This window comes from Pipistrellus hanaki (genome assembly GCF_964339955.1).
Source record: "Pipistrellus hanaki genome assembly, chromosome: 3".
In the NCBI taxonomy this organism is placed as follows: domain Eukaryota; kingdom Metazoa; phylum Chordata; class Mammalia; order Chiroptera; family Vespertilionidae; genus Pipistrellus; species Pipistrellus hanaki.
This window is the reverse complement of record NC_140505.1, coordinates 180,356,718-180,381,803: the sequence shown is the minus strand read 5'-3', so window position 1 is coordinate 180,381,803 and position 25,086 is coordinate 180,356,718. Positions and strand designations below refer to the sequence as shown.

The 25,086-nt window shown below is 43.8% G+C and overlaps 1 protein-coding gene across 1 annotated transcript; it reads right to left on the bottom strand.

The window, feature by feature from the left end:
• Positions 1-9,121: 9,121 nt before the first annotated feature.
• ASCL4 (achaete-scute family bHLH transcription factor 4) lies at positions 9,122-12,827 on the bottom strand. The gene has a single exon (XM_084880186.1). It carries the CDS (start codon positions 12,228-12,230, stop codon positions 11,736-11,738), a length of 495 nt encoding a protein of 164 aa, XP_084736312.1. The 5' UTR covers positions 12,231-12,827; the 3' UTR covers positions 9,122-11,735.
• Positions 12,828-25,086: the final 12,259 nt, after the last annotated feature.

Here is a 25,086-nt window from a genome sequence, read left to right as displayed (position 1 = left end):
TTATATAATTAGTAATATATTTGGTCTTTATCTTGTTTCTGGCACAGAATTTCTAAAACCCTTGGAATTTCCTAAGTGGTAAGAGGAATTAAAGTGTCTCATTATTCATAGCAAGTCCCTTTCAACTACACCAGTTTATGCTAATGAGGTGATTTTTGGAAAGTCCCTAAGTATGGGGGCTGGTTGCCTAGAGAACCAACCTTGTGATTAGAAGGTTGGAACATTCAGCCCCACCCCTGGCCTCCAGGGAGAAGGACTGGAGATGGACTTCAATCACCAATGACCAGTGATCTAACCCCTGTCTTCCATTAGAGAATTGCTTTGCACATGGGTTAATAGTGATGATAGAACTTTCTAGTTTATAGAGATCTTATACCTATGTGGCCTCATTTCACCTTTACCGTAGCCTGTGAGATGGAATAGGTGTTACTACCCTTAATTCTACAGATGAAGAAATAAGTTCAGAGAAGTCACGTCACTTGTCCAAGGAAACACATCCAGGAAGTGCTGAGGTCAGGACTGGAATCCAGGTCCGTTCTACTTTGTCCAAGGTATAGCTGAAACCATGGGCCTTCTGTAAGAACACTTCCTCTCCCTCAGGTGTCAGACCAGAATTATAGCAGGAAGTGTTCTCACGTTCCAAATCAACCTTGATTCCTGTGCATCTAAATGGGTGTTGGGGGTGGGGGGTCCCCTAAATAGCCAGGGGCCCAAATGTACTTTATTCTACTTGTCCCTCGTTGTGTTTGTTTTGGTTTTTCCTAGGTGGGTATTGAGCTATAAGTCTTCAAATACACTGTTAGGATTGAAAGTTATGTAGTCATTTGAATCTGCAAAGGACTATTTCAGAACAGTGAAAGACAAGATGGTGGTTGAAAATAAACGTGAAGCCGAAACCGGTTTGGCTCAGTGGATAGAGCATCAGCCTGCGGACTGAAAGGTCCCAGGTTCGATTCCGGTCAAGGGCATGTACCTTGGTTGCGGACACATCCCCAGTAGAGGGAGTGCAAGAGGTAGCTCATCGATGATTCTTTCTCATTGATGTTTCTAACTCTCTATCCCTTTCTCTTTCTCTCTGTAAAGAATCAATAAAATATATTTTTTTTAAAAAATAAAGGTGAAAAGTAATTGAATTGCAGAAGTTCTGGTTTTATTTTTCTTAGCCATGATCACCAACTGAAACATACATATTTATGCTTATTTATTAACTCTTCCTAATATTAAGCTCCATGTAGGCAGTCAGTAAGTACTTGCTGATTGATGAATGGATGGATGGATGGACAGATGGATGAAGACCAAACCAGGCACCGTTTGCTACCACCTGTCTGTGTGATAAACTACTTCTCTCTAAGCTTTAGTCTCCTCATCTTTAAAATAGAAGTGATATATAATACCTGCCTCATAAGAATGTTGTGAAGATCAGATGAGAGTTGTACCCTTAAGGATCAGCCTACCTTCCTGTCGGTCCTCAGAAAATGTTAGCTTATGGAAAATTTCTGCCATTAGAGGTGTTTTAAGAGAGAACAGATATACTCCTGCCCTCTGTGGTTTAATCCTTCATTTCACTAAAACCCTCAGGGTTAAACCAGGTCATTTCCCAAGGTGCTTTCTGGTCCTATGACTCTGAGATAGAATTCCTTCCCCAGAGATTTCCACTGTCAGGGAAATGAGACACGTCTTCAGGAGTGGCCCCTTCAAGGCTTGCTCTGTAGGCAAAAAACCAGTTGGGAGAGTTTTCTCGTCTGGCTGCACCTCCTGCCGCATCTGCGGTTTCATTCTGGCCATGGCTAATGACAGCGAGTAACCCAACATGAAAAGGCCGCTGACAGGTTTCCACAAAAGGACGCAGCTAAATAACTATGAAAGGATTAAAAACCAATCTCACCACCCAGACAGACAGCCTGGGCATCAAACACACACACACACGTAACTCAGCGATAATAATCAAAGAGCTGGAAATAGTTCTATGGTTTCATGGGCCAATAAAGAAAATATAAAGCAACTTGAGGCCCTCTGCCCTCTCCCAGCAGCCGGTCGGTCCGCCTGATGGGATGAAAGGGTTGGCAGTGGCGGAGAGGGCCTAGGGGGAGAGCCTGCCTTTCTAGCGATCACTCTGCAGGGAAGGATTCCATCCCTCAGCCCACATTTCCATCAAATGTCATTCCCAGCATGACATGCGGGCTTGTTCCCCATTTCTGCAGATGACCATGATAACTTGGGGAGCTTTGAAGAAGAAAACCTTCGTCTAGACCGAAACAGCTCAGAACGCTTTTGAAAACAGGCCATCTGACACATCTTGGTTGGCATGCTTAGAGCTGAATAAGGCTGACTCATCCTGTGAAATGCCTTTTTCCAGCCTGATGGGACTTTGCTCTCCAATTCAGTGTAAGGCTTATAGTACCTGGAGTCCGGAGAATGGCGGTTCAGCTCAATGGTCCAGGGTTCAGGTTACGCTACTGACAGATCAAAAACTGCTGACCATAGAAGCAGACTGGATCCAGATGAGTGAAGGATGCCTCAATTCCACTCTCCTCCAAGCACTGTTCTTTCCTAGGTTATCCTGTTCTTCCCTTGCCCCCAGAAAAGTCACAAAGGGAAGAAAAGAAGGTACTATTTTCTTTCTCTCCAGCCCTTGATTCTTACTCAGCACTGGTTGCTCTGTTGAAGTTTTTCTATATGAGAAGAGTACTTTTTTTAGTCTCAGAAGCTACAGACAAAAGGAAATAAATTATTGATCATCTCTTATTTGCTGCCGGACTCTTGGGCAAGGTGTATTGCATATGTTACCACTAGAGGTCCAGTGAATGAAATTCGTGCACAGGGAGTGGGAGGTGGTGTGTCTCCCTCAGATCAGCCTGTACCCTCTCCAATCTTAGACATCCCTCTCACAATCCAGGACTGCTGGCTCCCAACCACTTGCCTGCCTGCTTGATCACCCCCTAACCACTCCCCTGCCAGCCTGATAGACACCTAACTGCTCCCCTGCCAGCCAGATTGCCCCTAATTGCCCTCCCCTGCCAACCTGGTCACCCCCAATTGCCCTCCTCTGCAGGCCTGGTCCCTCCCAACAGCCCTCCCTGCAGGCCTGGTCACCCCCAACTGCCCTCCCCTGCTGACCTGGTCACCCCTAACTGTCCTTCCCTATAGGCCTGGTCGCTTCCAACTGCCTCTTCTGCATGCCTGATCACCCCCAATTGCCCTCCCTTGCAGGCCTGGTCTCTCGCAACTGCCCTCCCCTACCAGCCATCTTGTGTCCACAAAGGGGTGGCCATCTTGTGTGTTAGAGTGATGGTCAATTTGTATATTACCTCTTTATTATATAGGATTATCTCATATAATCAACCCTATAGAACTTTCCAGAGTTAGCTATTGTCATGAAACTATAAAATATAAATATGAGTCAAATTTAAAATTGTGTCATCACAAAGGAAATTTGTGCCAACTATTTAATCAAGTCATTAAAAACTGTTAACTCAATACTTTTGAAACCAGACATTACCTAAGGGACAATACTAAACCCATAGAGTCATACTTTTCATACAACCCTCTTCTCATTTCCTTCCTTCATCCATTTTTTAATCAGTTTGTTTTTGTAGGCCTTTTTAAAAAAAAATTTTTTTTCAATTACATGTCTGGCCAGTACATGCCTGGCCTGTGGGTGAACATCAACCTATGAACCAGGAGGTCGAGGTTCAATTTGTGAACTTTATCCCCAGTAGGGGCCGTACAACCCATCGATGATTCTCATCATTGATGTTTCTCTCTTCCTCTCCCTTCCACTCTTAGAAATCAATAAAAACATATTTTAAAAAAAACTTTTTAAATTACAGGTGAAAAGGGTGAAGTACAGATTGGTAGTTACAAAAGAGTCGTGAGGACATAAAAAGTACAGCATAGGGAATAGAGTCATAATATTATAATAACTATGTCTGTCTGTCTGTCTGTATGTATGTATGTATGTATGTATGTATATACTAACCTGGCAAGGTGGTACTGGCAATATCACGGGAACACTTCGTAAAGTATATGATTATCTGACCATTATGCCATACACCTGAAACCTTACCTCTTCATCTTACCTCTGCTTTCTCATCCCATCCCTATTATGCTCTGACAAATGTCTCCAGTGATATTTTTTTTTTTTTCAGAGAGGGATGTAGAGGGAGAGAGAGATAGAAACATCAGTGATGAAAGTGAATCATTGATTAGCTGCCCCCTCACTGAGGATCAAGCCCACAACCCAGGCATGTGCCCTTGACCGGAATCAAATCCGGGACCCTTCATTCCTTAGGCTGATGCTCTAGCCACTGAGCCAAACAAGCTAGGGCTCTAATGATTTTTAATGGCTAAATCCACTGGGTTCCTGTATGCTGTCACCTATGACACCATAGAGTATTGTCAATCACTCCCTCCCTCCTTATAAAATGACATCCACACTCAATTGCCATGATCTCATACCAGCCAGGTTCTCCTCTAACTTCATCCTCTTCAAAGACATTTCTTCTGCACTCCTTCCGTGTGGGCCCACCCCAGCTTTCTTCTCTTGTTCTCATCAACATTCTCCCTGGGAGATCTCACCTGTTCCTATTCCTCTCTCTATGTGTGTGGCTCTCAAGTCTACAGCTGTTCTTGACTTCCCTCCTGACCTCAACATCAGTACTTCTAATTGTTTATGGACTGGAATAGTAACCTATCAGTATTTCAAACCCAGCACCTCCAAAATAAGACTTGTACCTTTTTATTTCTATTTTTTATTTTTTAAATATATTTTATTGATTTTACACAGAGAGGAATTGAGAGGGATAGACGTTGATGAGAGAGAAACATCGACCAGCTGCCTCTTGCACACCCCCCACTGGAGATGTGCTGGCAACCAAGGTACATGCCCTTGACCGGAATCGAACCCGGGACCTTTCAATCCGCAGGCCGACGCTCTACCACTGAGCCAAACTGGTTTCAGTGACTTGTACCTTTTTAATCTGCTTCTCTCCCTGTGCTCCCCGTTTCATTGGATGGGGACTTAGTAGAGGTGTCTTTAACTTATCCCTCTCCCTCCTCACTCCTCCCCATCTTCTGAGTTACCAAGACCTATCAGTGCCACTCCCACATGGCCTCCCAGTCCATCTCCTCCTTCCCATTCCCACTGCCATGCCGCAGGTTAGGCTCTCACTTCCTCTCGTCATTATTGCAATATCCTATTGGCCTGCTGCTTCCTGCCCCTACAGTGATCCTCAACCACAACGCTAAACGGTTCGCCCTCTTTCCAAACAAACAAAAAGTCGTTTTTTCCATAGTTCCCCAATTGTCTAAAAGATAAAGTTCACAATTTTGTTTTTTAACCTGGCTTCCAAAGCCTTCTAGAACCTTCTCTTAGCCATCCTATTACTCAGCTTCTCTCTAATCACAGTTCCTGCCTTTGAGACATCTCTGTTCCCCTTGGACCATCTGCCTGTAACTCTCATTCTGTTTTCACCCACCAATGCCACAACCCCAAAAGCTTTTCCTCCTAGTTCTCTAACTCATTTTATTTATTTTTAAATATATTTTTATTGATTTTGTACAGAGAAGAAGGGAGAGAGCTAGAGAGTTAGAAACATCGATGAGAGAGAGTCATCGATCAGCTGCCTCTTGCACACCCCCTACCGGGGATATGCCCGCAACCAAGGTACATGCCCTTGACCGGAATCGAACCCGGGATCCTTCAGTCCCCAAGCCGACGCTCTATCCATTGAGCCAAACTGGTCTCGGCTCTCTAACTCATTTTAAAGCTGCTCCGTGTCCTAACCAGTTTGGCTCAGTGGATAGAGCATTGGTCTGCAGACTGAAAGGTCCCATGTTTGATTCCGGTCAAGTGCATGTATCTTGGTTTCGGACACATCCCCAGAAGGAGGTGTGCAGGAGGCAGGTGATCCATGTGTCTCTCTCATTGATGTTTCTAACTCTCTATCCCTCTCCATTCCTCTGTAAAAAACCAATAAAATATATTTTTAAAAATAAATAAATAAAGCTGCTCCAAATCCTCATACCATTTTTCATTTAGGACACCAGTTATATTATTTATACCTTTTTTTCTCATATTGAGGCAAAAAGGGTGCACTTTTCCTTTTGATTGTATGATTCTTTAAAAAAAAAAAAAAAAAAAAAAAAAAAAAAAGCCATGACCGGTTTGGCTCAATGGATAGAGCACATGTGTCAAACACAAGGCCCGCGGGCCAAATCCAGCCCGCCAGGCCTTGCAATGTGGTCCGCACCGCGCTGTCATCACTGCACTCCGATGACATTGTCAGTTTATGACTGTTCAGTAAACCATTCGGCCCGCGATTTAGGCTGGATTTTAGATTTTGGCCCCTTCTCTGATTGAGTTCGACACCCCTAGGATAGAGCATCGCCCTGCGGACTCAAGGGTTCGATTCTGGTCAAGGGCATGTACCTGGGTTGTGGACACATCCCCAGTGCGGGGGGTGCAAGAGGCGGCTGATCGATGTTTCTCTCTCATCGATGTTTCTAACTCTCTGTCCCTCTCTCTTCTTCTTGTGAAAAATCAATAAAATATATTTTTTAAAAAAAACAAAACTTTTTTTAAAAAAATTAATTTCAGAGAAGGGAGAGAGAGAAGCATCAATGAAGAAAGAGAATTATTGATCGGCTGCCTCCTGCACGTCCCTGACTAGGAATTGAACCGTGACCTTCTGGTTCATAGGTTGACACTCAACCACTGAGCCATGCTGGCTGTGCAGGATCGTAAGATTCTTTAAATTCTATTGGACAAAAATTATGAAGCTTGTTTTTGAAAGAAAAAAAAAAAGCATTATAACAGCAACTAGAACTCAGAAAGAAGAAGCTGCAGCTCTGGGACTGGATCTTTGTAGTGAGAGAGAGGCTGCTGCTGTCCCGTGTGCAGGAGGCAGGAATGTGGGCATTTGTGGCCCCTGGACAAGGACTCTGCGCATGTCAGATGAAGGACATTTTCTAGCTGGAAGGCCTAAAATATGATGCAATCTAATATTCGTGTGTCCTAGCCCAGGGAACCGAGAGCACAGAAGTTAGGGACTCATCTCAGGTCATCAGGTCAGTGAGTAGCAGAGTAGGACCAAGCCCTAGGCCAGGGCACACACGGCCACACCCCAACACTGCCACACCCCAATACTGCCTCTCATTCTTAGCACACTTGGGTGGGAGTGGGGTGTCACAGTTGTTAGGTTTATGAACCACAGGGAATACTGTAAAAAACAATTTATAGTCATTGGATATGTCTGGACTGAGTGGCCAAAAAAACAGGGAAGACCTTGAAGGTCATATAAATGTTTCTCCTTTCATGAATGCATCATCTCCCTAAAACTCCCCTCTACGGCTTCTACATAGCTTGCTGGCAACTGATTTTGTGCATGTCCAGTATTTTCACTGTAGCATCTTTGCCGTAGATATATGCCACATTTCACTGTATTTTCACTGCTAATACTTCACCACCTAAGGCAATTTTGCCATAAAAAGGATAAAATCATGGAAAATAAAAGAGACCTTAACAAGAACATAACATTTTTTTAAAGTTTATTAAGAAATACAAAATATTTGAATACATTAAAAATGTGTGTAGATTCATGGTAATACTGTGCAGATAACTGATTTTACTTTGTGGATTGTATCTAAGCACTTGTCTTTGTTCTGTGGGAAATGTGAGTTCAATTCTGCAGCCTCAGAGCGGACCCTCAGTGTCTCTCCTCCCAATGTCATGGGTTTCAAACTAAGATACCAAAAGAAGGAGGAGAAGACAGAAGAGAAGAAGGAAGAAGAGGGGGAGAAGAAGGAGGAGAAGGGGGAAGAAAAGGGGGGGAGGGAAAGAAGGAGGAGGAGGAAAGAAAAGAAAGAGGACGAGGAGGAGGAGGAGGAGGACAAGGAGGAGGAGGAGGAATAAGAAGAGGAGGAGGAGGAAGAAGAGGAGGAGGAGGAAGAAGAGGAGGAGGAGGAGGAGGAGGAGGAGGAGGAGGAGGAGGAGGAGGAGGAGGAGGAGGAGAAGGAGAAACAACCAACTATTGGGGCAAATCATCTTCAGCTATTTTAAGACCATCACCACCACCCTATCTGCTTATCACCATCTAGGCCATTATGAGGCCTAGGTAAGATCTGTTTGTTTTTTGTTCATCCTCACTAGTTCATCCTCTCCATTACTTTTCAGAGAGAGAGAGAGAAAGAGAGAAAAAGAGAGAGAGAAAGAGAGAGACCAAGAGAGAGAGAAAGAGAGAGAGAGAGAGAGAGAGAGAGAGAGAGAGAGAGAGAGAGAGAGAGAGAAACATCAATGTGAGAGAGACACATCTTCATCCTCTGGTTGCTTCCTGCACGCACCACAATCAGAGCCCTTGACTGGGAATCAAACCCAAGACCCTTCGGTGGGTGAGCAGATGCTCTAACCACTGAGCATACTAGCAAGGACAATATTTATATGTAATATAAAAATGAGAGTAACTGTGAAAATTTGTTAATGAAGAAATGAAACCAAACTGACAGCTAGCTTAAGTACATTAAGTCCACTGAACACAGTTGGTTTGTCAATGCGGAAATGAAACCAAAGAAACAACAACCCAAACGGTCAGCCAGTTACTTTATCTTTTATGCAGCAGGATTGCCTTATTGTCAACTAGTGATGTGGGCGAAAATGCTTGCAGCAAAAATGATTGTGCCAAGGATACTGTGGAGAAAGTACCTAGAACCCATTTTCTTCCTTTTGAGAATCAAATGGTTCTAGTGTTAATGAGGCATTCATTCACAGGAAAAGGGGAGATTGAACATTTTAAAAGGTCTCATTCCTGGAATTGTGCTCCTCCTGTAAGCCATCAGGAAGGTTCCAGAAAAACTGCCTGATTTTGTTTTTCCCCTAAAAATAGGTATATAATTGAGCTGGGATTTTATTTTATTTTTTAAAGGTTTCTCAAAATTATTGCTTTAGTCTCAGCAAACAAAACCACATTGAAAGTCTCTCAAGGCATTTTATTCAAAATAAAGTTCTCTTTTAAAACTGACCTTCCTTCTCTTTATAAGTCATTTATCTCAGCAAAGGATATTTATTCAAAGACTTTATACAACTATTTTAACAAAGTAAAGAAAAAGTATTTCTTTTTCCCTGCAGTTAAAAAACAATCACATAGTCTATGTAGATGAAACAAAATATACTTTTTATTATTATTCCTACTTTTAAATTTTTTATTTATTGATTTGAGAAAGAGAGAGAGAAAAGCACTGATTTGTTGTTCCACTTATTTATGCATTCATTGGTTGATTCTTGTCTGCACCCTGACTGGGGATCAAACCTTCAAACTTGGCATATCAGGACGATGCTCTAACCAACTGAGCTACCTGATCAGGTTATTATTCCTACTTTGGAAAAGAGAGTAGAATAAAGGAATGGACATTGTGATTACTGCCCCACAAAGACCCCTAAAAAAGTCTCTCAAGGTTTTAAACAACTTGGTTAATTAGCATTTCCCCAACTCACCTAGGAAGGCAGCATGAATGTTTTCCCTTTTCTTTTTTCCTAATTAGTAAATATATCTCAGTTACGCTTGCTTCACTGAAGCCCCCATCCTATATAATAAAGAGCTATAATGCTAATTAGACTGAACAGCCAAATGTCCTGACGCCGCGGGAGCTGTGAGGGCTGAAGCAAGAGTGACCTTCCTGAATGACCAGTGGGCAGGGGAGGGGGGAGGGGGGCGCGGGTTGGGGGGTGGTGGCAGGGCCAGCTCCTAAGGACCAGCAAGCTAGCTTCTGGTTAAATGATGCTCATCTCCCCCTCCCCCCATGCCCCTGCTCCCCCTACTCAGCCAGAAGCTGGGCTCATGGGAGGCAGACATCCCCCAAGGGGTCCTGAACTGCAAAAGGACGCAGGCCAAGCTGAGGGACACAACCCCTGTCCGGTGCCTGAATTTTGTGCACCGGGCCTCTAGTGTAGAATAACAACCTGCCTGCAGGCTAACGTGGGTGTGTGTGAGATTAGAGAAAACGGCTCTTATATCCTGCTCATTCAAACTCAAGAGCTCCACCCCGATTCTTAGGAAAAAGAAAGCTTGGTTGTGAATCATTGCACGGCATTTATCTATCTGTGCAGCAAAAAACAACAGAATACCCTTATACTCATCGTTATAAATACTCGTAATTACACTTTCTAACATGGATTCGGTATTCCTCGGCCCAAGTAACATTAGCTGAGAGCAAGGGAAGGCATGATAAGGGAGACGGCACGTTAGGCGTTGGGGTCAGACGGAGGGAGGACTGGACCTCAGCTACACTAATGGCAGCAACACTGGTCTGGGCCAGGCAGGCAATCTCCTTGAGCTGCTTTTTTTAAACCACAAAATAGGAGTAATACCCACCTCAGAGATGTATGAAAATTAAATACAACCAAATGTAAAAAAAAGCACACAGCCTAATTCCTGGCATGTGGAAGACGTTCACTGGTCACTAGCTTCCCTCAGTTGACACATCTGTAGAATGGGGGGGGTGGGGGGTAATTCACTTGACCCCCACACTGGTTGAATTACCAGTGTGGGGGTCAAGTGAAACAACTCACCCTTGTCAGTTTCCTCTCCTTGTTTATTTCCTGGCCCCGTCCCCACCCCCATACCAAAGCTACAAATGCGGAAAGGGCAATTCAGCATATTAGAAAAGAACTGAGAGAGGAAGTTCATCTTATGTCAATAGTTTTTTTTTTTAACTTATCTATGGTTTTATAATTGTTTCTCAGATTTAAAAAAAAAATGACCAGAATTAAGTATTTTTAAGAGACTAGGAACAAGCCGGAGTCATTCAGCAATTGGGAGCGCTCAAAGTGATGCAAGTGTGAGAATGGACCCACCCCAGTCCATCCCGTTCAACCATCTAAGCATTTACTTTAAACAAACAGAAGTCACCGTGTCCCTTCAAGTTATCCAACAGTTGACTAAGAACGACAAGAGCGATGCAAAGAAGAAGAAAAGAAAAAAACAGCTGGGAGGAAGTTTTCACACAAATCTGAGTTCTCTTCCAAAAAGATCATTGACATTAACACGTTATCTGCTGAATCCTATGGAGTTCCCAAAATAGCCACTTTTTTGATGAAGCAGGGAGTATCAAGTATACACGTAGCCTTCTCAGAGGCTGCGGTTCACCTGTTCAGGCAGCAGCACAGACTGGCCCGCAGGCCGCTGGCCACCGCTCCCGGCTGTCAGCTCCCAGTCACCTGCGCCCGAGCAAGGCACCGCCGCCAAGGTCATTGCTAAGGGAGAAAATGCAGGAAAGCCTCCCTCTCGTCTTAAGAACGGTCCCTTACTTATTTATTTTGGGAAAGTTCTTCTATGGTTCAGGTTGGATCAATTGCAATATGTTCGTACACGATTGACCCACAGCAACGACGGAGGGAAACGCCCTTTGGGTTTGCAGAAGGAGGTGCTCCGAACCGGGCACAGAAGCTTCCTTAAGCAAGCACCTGGACGCTGGAGGCACGAAGCCAATAAAAGGGGGAGGAGGGCATCCAACCAGAATGTCAGAACATCTTTTTTTCCCTTTGAACGCACTCATTTATTTTTTCTAATTTTTTTTTTCCTTGGAGGAGAAACCAGGTTAAAAACGCAACCACCTTTGGAGAAAACCTTAGACCAGACGGCAAAGGCGCGCGGTGCGGCGGGCGCCGGGGTCCAGGCAGGGATCCAGGCGGGGGTCCAGGCGGGGGTCCAGGCGGGGATCCAGGCGGGGGGTCCCCGGGCTCGCTAGCACCCGCCTTCCTCGGGCTCGCTGCAGGGCGAAGGCGCGGACGAGGCCTTGGACTCGCCGTCGCTGTTGCACTCGGACCTGCGCGGCGGGCCGGCCGCGCCCTCCTGGCCCCGCGGGTGGCGCTCCAGCAGCCCCTGCAGGTGCCGGATGTAGCCGATGGCGGCGCGCAGCGTCTCCACCTTGCTCAGCCGCTTGCCCGCCAGCTCGCGGGGCAGGTGGTCCCGCAGGCGCGCGTAGCCCTCGTTCACGCAGCGCACCCGCTGCCGCTCGCGCTCGTTGCGCCTGCGGAGGAAGGCGGGCTCGAGGGCGCCGTCCAGCGGCAGGGGCAGGTAGGGCCGCCTCGGGGCGCAGCACGCGGCAGCGTCCAGGTGCAGGGAGACCCTGAAGGGGTCCCGCAGGGGGAGGCGGGGCAGGGCCTCGGGCAGGCTCAGGGGCCCCGGGTGGAGGGGGTATGGCAAGGTCAGCAGGCCGGCCGATGTACGCGTCTCCATCACTCGCCCAAAAAAGCCAGCGATCAGGTCAACCAAGAAGGCAACGTCTCGGCAGAAAATGAGGCTGCAGATCTTCAAAGCGGAGAGGACGGTCCATTCAGACTGCCCGGCGCAGAAGCTCTGTTTGGGGGGAAGCGTCTGAGTCCCCAAGCTCCGTTCCAGGGAAACTTTGCATGATCCCGTCAAGCCAGGGCACCCCTCAGTCCCTTTATAAAGTTCCAGACGGAGGTGCCAGGCGGAGATTTAGGACCCTCCCTAATCCACACTTCAAACCTCGTCTTCCTCTCTGATCTTCTTCTTTCAAAAAGATAACAAAAGGGGTTCCTCTGCTCGCTCGCCCAGCCTGGAAATGTGAGCGCACAGCAAACAGAGTAAATCTCCCGGAGCCTCCCGAGGTTGGCAATTACTGTAATCCGCTGAGCTGGGTCTTCAAGGGCCGGGGAATCCTCGAGGATTCGCGAGGGCTCCTCCCAGGAACCAAACAGGCCTCCTGGCGGCGGGGCGAGGCTCCACCGGAGGCTCTCTCCTGGAAAATCAAAACGTGAGCTGCCCTTTGTGGTTTCCGGCGGCGTCCAGGGCTAATGGAAAGGGCTTTCAAGGCTGTTTGCAAACTTGCACATGCTCTTTCATTTTGGGGGGAGGTGGAGAGAAGACCTCATCCAAAGGAAGACTGCTCCCTGGTGGTTACAAAATGTGTCAAATCCAGGAGGACCCCGGGGTGGGTGGGGGGGTGGGGGGGGGTGGGAAGGCTTGAGGGTTTTCTTCTCCAAAACCAAGTCTTTAAGAGACCCAATGAGACGCTGTTTGAAGGGGACAGGCATGGAAATAATACTTGAGCAACACTAACCCATGAGGCTCCAGGCTGGCGAGCGCAGGGCGCTCTGTGTAGCTGGTACTTCTCAGGAGGCACATCAAAAGCCCGAGCGGTAACAAACACGCTTCGCCAGAGTTACATCTCACAGTGCTTACTGTAAACACGGTTTAAACACTGCTTTCCGACCTCTTCTAATCCTACCCAGGATATAAGGACATCAGCTCTCCACAGTGTAAAGAGTATATTTCTATTGTATTCTCTTTGTCTTAAAAAGAGAGAGAAAGAGTGAGAGAGAGAGGCAATTTATTGTCCCCCTTGGGGGCAGGAAAGCAACATTTGAAAGGCGAAGAGCCCCAATTCCAAGGAGGAAAGGATGAAGGCTTTGAAGACTTTTTAACACACAACTAAAAAGAAAAAAGAAAAACAACGAATAATTAATCCGCCCGTGATGGCAAAGGGCTTTGAAGATGAAAGTGTCATTAAAAATCCAACTGTACGGGTTAATGTCAAAGAATGTGTTATCGCGCAGAAAAATCAGGTTTCCTGTTCTGCAAACCAGCACATTAAAGGCAGGTTCAGCTTTAAAAGTCCAACTTAAAAACAAGAGAAGCAAAAACCCCCTCCATTTACCCTCAGACTTTCTGCCTGCGCCTTGGGAGCCAAGGTGTCGCCCTAACATGTTTTTTTTATATTTTTTATTTTTTGACAAGTCCTTCGTTTCCCTGTTTACTTTAAATGATCTGCCCCAAGCAACTGGAAAAGCACTTCCATCAAGGCACATAATAGAGAAATAATTATTCCTTTCAGGCATAGGTTAGTCACATTTTTGAAAAGCCTAACTCCCTATGAGGTTTTTTTTTTTCAGCAAACAAGCTAATATGTCATCTTTTTAAAAATATATATATATTTTATTGATTTTTTACAGAGAGGAAGAGAGAGGGATAGAGAGTTAGAAATATCGATGAGAGAGAAACATCAATCAGCTGCCTCCTGCACACTCCCTACTGGGGATGTGCCCACAACCAAGGTACATGCCCTTGACCAGAATCAAACTTGGGACCTTTCAGCAGGCCAAAGCTCTATCCACTGAGCCAAACCAGTTAGGACTAATATGTCATCTTTTTTTTTAAATATATATTTTATTGATTTTTTTACAGAGAGGAAGGGAGAGAGAGAGCCAGAAACATCGATGAGAGAGAATCATTGACCAGCCGCCTCCTGCACACCTCACACACCTCCCACCGTGTGCCCTTGACTGGAATTGAACCTGGGACCTTTCAGTCCGCAGACCGACGCTCTACCACTGAGCCAAACCGGTCTCGGCTAATATGTCATCTTAATTTCTCAGTAAAGTCAGACCTGGAGAAGGCCCTTCCTGCTGGGAGAAAAGCCCACCTGAGAGGCAGGTAGACGATTAGATCGCAAGGTGTTTTGTTTTGTTTTTTGTTTTGTTTTGTTTTGTTTTGTTATGTCAAAGATATTGGCCTTTATTCTAAGAATGACAGAAAATAAGTGGTGTATTTTGAGCTGGGAGATGATGGAGTAAAATTTGTTTTTTAAACCGATCACCATCTGCAGAGTGGAGAATAGATTTGGAGGGTGGGGAGCAAAGGAGAGAACAGTTAAAAGATATTTTTCCACTCAGATTGGCAGAAATGAAAAAGGTTGCTAACATCCCGGGCAGGCAAAGATTTGGGGAAGGGGCAGAAGCATCAACTGCTACACGCTTTTGGGAAAATAAGTATTGAAATGAATAGTGCGCATCACATATCCTTTGACCCGGAGATCCCTACAATTTGTCCAAAAATAAATGCACCTATATGGATTTCTGCATGCATTCATATCGATTGCAACATCGTTTGTAGTGGATTTTAAGAAAGAAAAAAGGAAATGGCCTGAATGTCCGCCAGTAGTGAGAAGCACTGTTTTACTCACAAGCTGTGAAGGTGGGGGAGTGGGCGGGGCCTCCTTCTCCAAGACAAAAGAGACAAAAAGGAGGTTCTGACTCCCAGTCACTCTCCAGTCAGTTTTGCCCCAGATACATGTTCTCTGCCACTTTAAAGATGTCCCCACAAGACTGACTGGATTGAGTAGCAGGGATGCTAAACCTCCAAGGACACTGGGCCTAGGCTTGTGCAGCCCTATGTGGATCTACTTATAAAGGGGGAATGCAGGCCACTAAAAATCAGGTTCAAAGCCCCGGCTGGGTAGTTCAGTTGGTTAGAGTGTCGTCCAATACACCACGGTTTCAGGTTCCTCTCTGGTCAGGGCACCTACAAGATACAAGAAACAGCCAGTGAATGCATAAAAAAGTGAAACAACAAATCAATCTCTTCTCTCTCTCTCTCTCTCTCTCTCTCTCTCTCTCTCTCTCTTAAAAAAACACAAAAAACCTGGTGGAGGGGGGAAGAAATGAGGAGCCTTTGTAATAATATGAACAATAAAGATTGATTTAAAAAAAAAAAAAAGGGCCAGGTTCAATAGATTTAAAGGCATATCTAGGGTCAAGGAAAACTTCCACCCCTAAAACTCAGACAGGTCCTTCATCACTTGCTTGAAACATGTGAGGTGAAGAGACTTTGCTCCACCGTGAAATGCCTGATATCACATTACAGATTTGGGCTTCCTAGGCTCATGACACAGAGGTGTATACACTCTTCTGGCCCCATATTCGCAACTATCACAAGAGGGAACAGGGAAACATACGGTATTATGAACTCATGATAGCCATCAGATCCCTCACCGGTGTCGTTCACACTCAGACTGATTATCCAACAGGATTCTACCCCATCAGCCTTTTTCTATATAATAAACCGTATCACCGCATGCAGCATCCACCAGGGGTCTTCTTAAGTACAACTCAGCATCGAGATTCGCTAAGACCACCATGTGCTACACTGAGCATCAGATTCATTTGGAGGGAGCCACAGCAGCGTTAGGTGTTGCCCCTGCCTGGGAGTGCGTGCAGTAATCTACAAAGTGATCACACAGCTGCTCCCTCCTAACCCGCCTGCCACCACGTGACAGCTCAGGTGCAAGGAAAGAAGACTTATGCCAGGTTCCTGGGGCAGCTGCCCTGACTTAGAAGACTCATAACTCTCAGGAGCCAGTCTTCCTTGTACCCATCCCACAGACACAGCTTCCAGGGACCCACCAGGGCCAATTAAAGAGTTTTCACACTCAGGAAAGCCCAAAGCTATGCTCTCCCATCAGCTAATTACAGTTTTGCCAGACCAAATGCAATTTACCAATCAAGTAATTGCTCTAATATAAGTAACGTCGGCTAACGACATAGTTGACAAGTCTATTTTATCAGGTTTTAGAGGAACAGGTAACAGAAAGTTAACTGAAGGTCCAACTGCCATGCAGAAGGGTAAAAGCTTTATTAATCCTGTACCCTCATCACTATATTCCCTTTTAAAGATAATATAACTTACAGCCAGATTTAAAGAACCACAAATATTTAGGTACAATCTAGTACTATTTTTTTTTTTTTTTGTCTCATCTCAAATGCTATTTGTGTTTTAATCTTGTCTCTGCCATTTTTTTTTTTTTATCATATAGAAATGTAAAATTTTGGTGTAGTCAAATACAGGAATTCTTTCCTTATGGTTTTTGTCTTTTCGTTCTTATTTAGGCTACCTCTCCAACCATGTGTTTTACAAGGCCTTACCTTGTCTATGTGGCACCTTGGTGTGAATCAAAAAAAGGCACCAAACTCAAGGCTTGGAGAATGGGTGGCTGACTACAGTTCACCTGGGATAACTATTGAGCAAGGAGGCCCAAAGAAGAACAAGAAAGGTGGCATGCTCTTTTGTATCCAGGAGAAATAAACAAACAAACAAACAAACAAACACATTTTGGGATTCTAATTGGAATTGTCTTAAATATACAGATTAATTGAGAGAGAATTGACTTTTTGTTTAAAAATCCTCACCTGAGAATATTTTTTTTTCCATTGAGTTTTAGTGAGAGTGGAAGGGAGGGAGGGAAGAAGGAGGGGGGAGAGAAACATCGATGCAAGAGAGACCCATCAATTGGTTGCCTTCCATACTCACACCAACAGGGACTAGGGATTGAGCCTACCAGTGAGATACCCCTTGACTGGGAATCGAACTCACAACCCTTTGGTTTGTTTTCACTGAGAAAATCAGCCTGGGCAAGAACGGACTTTTTATAAAACACTAGAGGCCCGATGCATGAAGATTCATGCAAGAATGGGCCTTCCTTCCTCTGGCTGCTGGCACCACCTTCTCTTTGGCCTGATGCCGCCTTCCTGCCTTCCCACACTATAAAGGGGGACCTGGATTGGCTGGGGTGGTGAGGAACACCTGCATCATCACCATGGCAATGATGCAAGCATCCTGCTCTGCCCCTGGCTGCTCAGCACCTGCGTATGCAAATTAACCTGCCATTTTTTTGTTGGGCCAATTTGCATGTCCACTCCTGATTGGCTGGTGGGCGTGGCAAAGGTACAGTCAATTTGCATCTTTCTCTTTTACTAGTGTAGATTGAAGCTCTCTTATAGGAACATAGAACTCATTAATTCAGGGTTTCTTTTTTGCCCTTTAATAAAGGTCCACAGATTTCTTCATGTAGATTTTACATATTTCTAGGTTTGGTTGCTGGTGTGAATGGGATTTTTTTCTATTCTTCAAAGCTACTGATTTATTTAATCCAGACGTTGCAGAGATCTCTCTTATTAATTCTAATGGTTTTTGAGGTAAAAATCTTCAGACAATTAAATGCACATTATTAAATACCCAATTTAATGAGTTTTGCTAACTGTATACAGTTGTAAAGCAACATCCCACTCAAGATAGTTCTAATCATTTTTTTAAAAGATGATTTTGTAGGATTTTAACTAGAATCATATTGTCTACTGATACCATAATTTTAGTAATCATAGTTTTGTTTCTTCCTTGTAATAACTCATTTATTTTTCTTATTGAATTTCACTGCCTAAGATCTTCAGTCCAATGCTAACTGTAGTAGGAATAGCTAGCTAGCATCTTTATTTTTTCCAGGAAAGCTTCCAATGTTCCACCATGTAGAAGATACTCTTTATCAAATTAAGGAAATTTATTCTACTTTAGTTTGCTAAGAGTATTATCGGAAATGGCTATTAGATTTTATCAAATGCATATGTAAAGATAACCATGCATATTTTCTTCTTTATTAATGCAGTAAACTCCAATAAGAGGTTTGCTAATGTTGAGGCTTTTTGCATTCCTGGGATTAATCTTGTGGAGTCATAATTCTTTTAATACATGGCTGGTTTCAATTTGTTAATATTTTATTGAGACTTTTTTCTCAGTCACACATTATATTGGTTCATACTTTTATATTCTTGTGCTCTCCTTTTTTTAAAAGTTTCAGCATTAATTTAAACTTAAAAAAAGTTGAGTAGCTTTCCATCTATTTCTATGCCGTGGAAGCATTTGTAACAGGTGAAAATAATCTTATTCCTTGAAGACTTGGTAAATCACATCCTAATAACTACATGGAAGTTCTTAAGTGCTACATTTTCAGTTACTTTTTAAGTTCTTTTATCCTTACTGTTGGAATTTTAGGAGGCTGCTGGTATTGCTCTTATCTTTCCCTCCTGAGTTGTCATCCACCTTCATGGGCCACTACTACTCCTTGTGATCATCCTAGAATCACAAATGGGCAATTTAATTTTTATGCATTAAAACCCTAAAATAGCCGAAACCGGTTTGGCTCAGTGGATAGACTGTCGGTCTGCGGATTGAAAGGTCCTGGGTTTGATTCTGGTCAAGGACATGTACATTGGTTGCGGGCACATCCCTGGTAGGGGGTGTGCAGGAGGCAGCTGGTCAATGTTTCTCTCTCATCGATGTTTCTAGCTCTCTATCCCTCTCCTTTCTCTCTGTTAAAAAAATCTATAAAATATATTTAAAAAAATAAAAATTAAAAAAAAAAGAAAAAAAAACCCCTAAAATAGATCAGAACAATGTGTTAAATTAACCCCAAAGCCTGGTAGTCTCGAGGCCAAAAACTCACTCTTAATTTCTTCTCTATTTCTAATGAAGAACATTCCAATATAGGTAGCCAGAAGTTATCCAATCAAATAATTTATCAATACAAAAATACTCTAAACTTAAAATTATATCCCCCATAATCGAATTGCTAGGGATGAATTAAAACCTAAAGTTTAAATAACCTTACCCTTATGTGTTACAATGTAAAGATACCGACATAAAAATGTCTTTGGTTAAACTCCACAGATTGTTCCCTCAATTTCTAATTCTTCTCAGTCTCAGGGAGTGGGGTACTCCAAAGCCTGAGCAGAGTCAGGGCTCCTTCAGCAGTTACAGCCTCGGTGGTCCTCTACTGAAATCATTCTAGTTCCTTCAGATCTGGGAGATCAAGTACCACACCAGGCGTGCTCCACTTTTTAAGTCCAAAGAGGTAACAGAACACACACGATTATCCCCGTTCCAGCCCCACATCCACTCCATTGAAAAAACAAGCCATTTTGCAGCCATTAGAGGAGCTAGTGATACCAGGCACTTAGGACATTAGCCCCAAAGAAATAATGTCCTAAATACCAATGCTTAACTTAACAATCCGGCAGGGGTCCTCAAACTTTTTAAAGTGGGGGCCAGATCATGGTCCCTCAGAGAGCTGGAGGGCCGGACTATATGAACTACTAATTCCTACTGTAACACCTCGGCTGCGCTCACTGCCCAAAAAACCTAGCGGGCCGGATCAGACTCCTCTGCGGGCCGCATGTGGCCCGCGGGCCGTAGTTTGAAGACCCCTGGAGGGTATGATGCCCACGTGACAGCTTCCCAAGGTGGGAGCAGAGAGCCAGAGCCTAGCCAAGAAATGGAAGGCTGCCTCATCAGAACGGCCATGAAACAAACCACCTCAAGACACTAGCTAGCTAGCTTAAGACAACAAGCATTTATTTAGTGCATGGGCCTGAGGGGCAATGACGTAGGCTGAGTTTGGCTGAGTTCCGGCATGTATGCTGGGGCAAACTCAGAATCAAAGGGCAGGAAAAAAGTTCCACTTCTTCCTCGGATGACTAGTAGAGTCATCTTGTACTAGCAAAGGGCATGGTTACCGGGAAGAGTCAAGAACTGGGGCCGTTAACACAGTTCCTCTGCGGAAACCGGTTTGGCTCAGTGGATAGAGCGTCAGCCAGCAGACTCAAGGGCCCCAGGTTCAATTCCGGTCAAGGTCATGTACCTTGGTTGCGGGCACATCCCCAGTTAGGGGGTGTGCAGGAGGCAGCTTGTCGATGTTTCTAGCTCTCTATCCCTCTCCCTTCCTCTCTGTAGAAAAGTCAATAAAATATATTTAAAAAACAACAACAACACAGTCCCTCTATTGTCCTCTCTCACCCTAAGATAATCACGCTCTTTGAACCAGGCACGTTTCAGGGTTCGGTAACCACAGGTGGCTAGCAGCTTGAAGCTACCATATGGGAGAGTATAGTTTAGCGTTTAGCGTCCTGGCCTCCTTGCAATTCCTCCAACCTGCCAGCCACCCTCCTTCCCTGGCGCTTTTTCACTTGTCTTTCCCTCTGCCGAAATGCTCTTCTTCCAGATGTCCACCCGGGTGACTCCCTCGCCTCCTTTAGTTCAAATGCCACTTTTCAATGGCGACTTCTTGGTCTACCCTACTCAAAATGGAACCCCTCCCCCCATCTCTGAGCACTTTCTAGCTATCCTCCCTGCCACTTTTTTTTTCATGGTTATTTATTGCTATCTGATATAGTTTCTACTTTTATTATTTGTTTGTTATCTGACTTCTTCTACTATAATGTAAGATCCACAGGGGCTGGTGTGTGTGTGTGTATGTGTGTGTGTGTGTGTGTGTGTGTGTGTGTGTGTATATATATATATATATATATATATATATAATTTTATTTTTAATTAATTTTATTTATTTATTTATTTATTTATTTATTTATTTATTTTTTGCTGTTTAGTTCACTGCTGTGCCCATTGCCTAGAGCCATGGTCAGCAAATTGTGGCTCACAAGCCACATGCGGCTCTTTGGCCCCTTAAGAGTGGCTCTTCCACAAAATAACACGGCCTGGGTGAGTCTACTTTGAAGAAGTAGCATTAGAAGAAGTAAAAGTTTAAAAAATTTGGCTCTCAAAAGAAATTTCAATCGTCGTACTGTTAATATTTGGCTCTGTTGACTAATGGGTTTGCCGACCACTGGCCTAGAGCAATGCCTGGCACATAGTAGGCACTCAACAAATATTTATTGAATAAATTCTACCCTTTCCTTGTTTTCTGCAAATATTAAAGAAATAAGTCTGTTAGAACTGATACAATAAATTATAACTGCATTAGGCTCGGAGTAGAATCCCAAGAATGTCAAAGAACAGCTTTACCTGCATGAAAAGTCCTATTTCAAAGAGAGAGAGAGAGAGAGAGAGAGAGGAAAGTCCTATTTCCAGACCCTCCTTAATATGAGCAATTGGAAGCAGGATTAGAAACCATACTCAGAGTCAACTGAAAGAAAGATATTCTGAGTAGCCCAATCCAGGCCCAGACTTACCCATTACTGTCCCTGTCTAAGGGCTAGAAGATAATGTTTAAAGGTAATTTGTTCTCTACCCAGCAAGAATGTTAATGGTTGTTATCTGGTTTATCTTATATACAGTTATCTCTAAGGTCTACCCTACCTCTTTGTTTCACAGTCTTTCTGATATCTGGGTTACTAATACTAAAAGAGCAGCAACACTTAATTTCTACATGTGTGACTGATTGGTAATTCTCCCATTGCTTTTGTTGTTTTAATTGGCAACTGGTGTCTTTATTTATTTAAAATATATTTTATTGATTTTTTACAGAGAGGAAGAGAGAGGGATAGAGAGTTAGAAACATGGATGAGAGAGAATCATCGATCAGCTGCCTCTTGCACCCTTCCCCACCGGGGATGTGCCCGCAACCAAGGCACATGCCCCTGACCGGAATTGAACCTGGGACTCTTCAGTCCTCAGGCTGACTCTCTTATCCACTGAACCAAACCGGTTTCGGCACAACTGGTTCTTTAAAAGAATTTTTTTATTTATCAATTTGAGAGAGAGAGAGAGAGAGAGAGAGAGAGAGAGAGAGAGACAGAGATTTTTTTGTTCCACGTTCATGCATTCATTAGTTGATTCCTACATATGCCCGGCCTGGGGATTGAACCACAAAACCACAATGGCATATTGGGAGGAGGCTCTAACTGAGCTACCCAGCCAGAGCAACTTGATATCTTTTTATAGTGGCAAGTCATCCAAAATGAGCTCATCAGGCAACCTTTGGGCATCCCTTTGCCGTACATCTCCAAATAAATAGATATATGAGTCAATAAGCATAGCATAGACCTATGCCAGTTTGGCTTGTATTTATCGAGCACTTCATGTGTGCTAGGTGTTGTGCTATGACATATAGCATTACATAAGATAGATGTGGGTCTTGTCTCCAAAACGGAAAATCTACTTGGTGAGCCAAAAAAATTAAACAATTACTTACAACAAAGACAAGAATGATGAGAGAGCATACAGTGGACCTAATCTAATCTGGGGGATGGGGTTAGGATGCTTTTCAGGATCCTGACATCATTTTAAAAAATTGACTTTTTGAGGTATTTTTACATGTACTAAAACTTGCACATTTTAAGTGCACTATGTATTTTGACAAATCTATACAATCATGTAACCACTAACTACCACAATCAAGATAATTTCAATCATTCCTAAATTCCCTCAGCCCTTTTGCAAAACCATAATGGCATATTGGGAGGGGGCTCTAACTGAGCTACCCAGCCAGAACAACTTGATATTTTTTTATCAGGCAGTCTCACCCCCTCCCAATCATTTCCAATTCCTGATAATCACTTATTTGCTTTCTATTGATATTACTAGAATTTTCTACCATTTCATATACATGACACATGTATTATGTAGTCTTATGTGTATGGCTTATTATGTGTATGGCTTCTTTCATTTAGCTTTATGCTTTTGAGATTCATTCATGCATCAATAGCTTGTTCCTTTTTATTGCTGAGTACTATTCCAAAATGTAGATATACTCTAATTTGTTTATTCATTCACCAGCATGGGCATTTGGGTTGTTCCCCATTTGTGGATATTACAAATAAAACTTTTATAAACATTTGTTTATAAGTCTTTGTACATATATTTTTATTTTCTCTTGGGTGACTACGTAAGAGTGTAATTATCGAATTGTAGGGTATAAGAAATTGCTAAGTTATTTTCTAAAATGGCTGTAGCATTTTGTGTTCCCACCAACGAAATATGAAAGTTCCAGTTGCTTTGTATCTGCACCAACACTTATTAGTCTTTTTAATTTTGGACATTCTAATAGGTATGTAATGTTTCCTCATTGTGTTTTGATTTGCATTTCCCTAATAACTAATGATGTTCCTCATCTTTTTGTGTGCTTAATTGCCATCTACACATCTTATTTGGTGAAGTAGATTTTCAAATATTTGATCCATTTAAAAAATCGGGTTGTCTGCCTTCTTATTTTTGAGTTTAAAGGATTCTTTATAGATTCCAGGCAAAAGTCCTTTGTCAGATATTTGTTTTGCAAATATATTCTTCCTGTCTCTGGCTTGATTTTTTTTTAATTTTGTTGACAATATCTTTTCAAGACCAAAAATGTTCATTTTAATGAAGCTCAATTTGTTAAATTTATTTTGGTTCCTGATTTTTCTATCTTATCAAGGTTATACAGATTTTCTCCTATATTCTTGTCTAGAAGTATTGTAGTTTTTAGCTCTTAGATTTATCCGACCTTATTTTTTTAAATATATTTTATTAATTTTTTACAGAGAGGAAGGGAGAGAGATAGAGAGCTAGGAACGTCGATGAGAGAGAAACATCGACCAGCTGCCTCTTGCACACCCCCTACCGGGGATGTGCCCGCAACTAACGTACATGCCCCTGACCGGAATGGAACCCGGGACCTTTCAGTCTATCCGACCTTATTTTTATATACATCTCTGATATTAAAATTATTCAAAAGGAATAGTCATGGAAAGCCAGAATTAAGTCATTCAGCCTTTTATGAGACACATCATCATCATTCCCTTGGCTCTAGGCTTGAAGTGGCATTTTTAGGAAATACTATCACGGTATGTTGACTTTCTTGATTTAGATTTCTGTGTGTTGTCAACAAGAAAGCAAAACCAATGTGACCTGCTAAGGTTCAGCGATTAGCTCCCTCATGTGGAATGTGCTTTCTCTTTATGAGAAGTAAAAGGAAGGAAAACATGATGTAAGTTGACACCGTGCTCAGCTATAGACCCAAGGGCTGGTGCCTCTGTCCTTTCACAGGAGACTTCATTGTCAGAACTCACCAGTCTCCCCTAGATTGCGAGCTGTTGAAGGTCAAGATGTGTGTCTTATCTTGTATCCCTATGTATGAGAAGTAATCCTGAGTGAAAGCAAGAATCCCTCGGTCGCTGCTCTTCTGCCGGGGTGTGGAAGCTACAGGGTACTGTACTGTGGTTTCCGTGTCCAGTCCTCATGACCCAGGGGCCATCTTCCTTACCCATCACGGTGTCCCCAGGGCTTAGCACAGCGCCTGGCTCGCAACAGGGAGCGAAGGGCAGAGAGAGAAGGGGAAGGAAATTTGTACAGAATCCCCAATACCAACATTTATGGCTTGAAGCAGGGTACCTGGACAACCTTCAAAATCAAGAAGTAACACACGGTGAAAAATACTGGGGATGCAATTCTAATTTCTCCTGGCGAACACTGCCATCTCTGGGCTAGGTCCCTTATTGCTTGGGGGCTTCGTGGACCCACACTTCTCTAGCAGGCGAATGCCTTCAAATCCGCAGTCTGGGCTACTCAGCTCCCTTGACTTGTTCCTCCATAGACCGCAGCCCTGGTTGCCTAGCAACTGGGTCGATCGCTCGGCGCTCGACTCGATCCGGCCAGACTGAAACGCGCCGCGCCCCGCCCCGCCCCGCCCCGCCGCGCGCCTCGACCCTCGCTGGCCTGCGGCTCGTGGTGCGCACGCGCGGCAGGGGCTCCG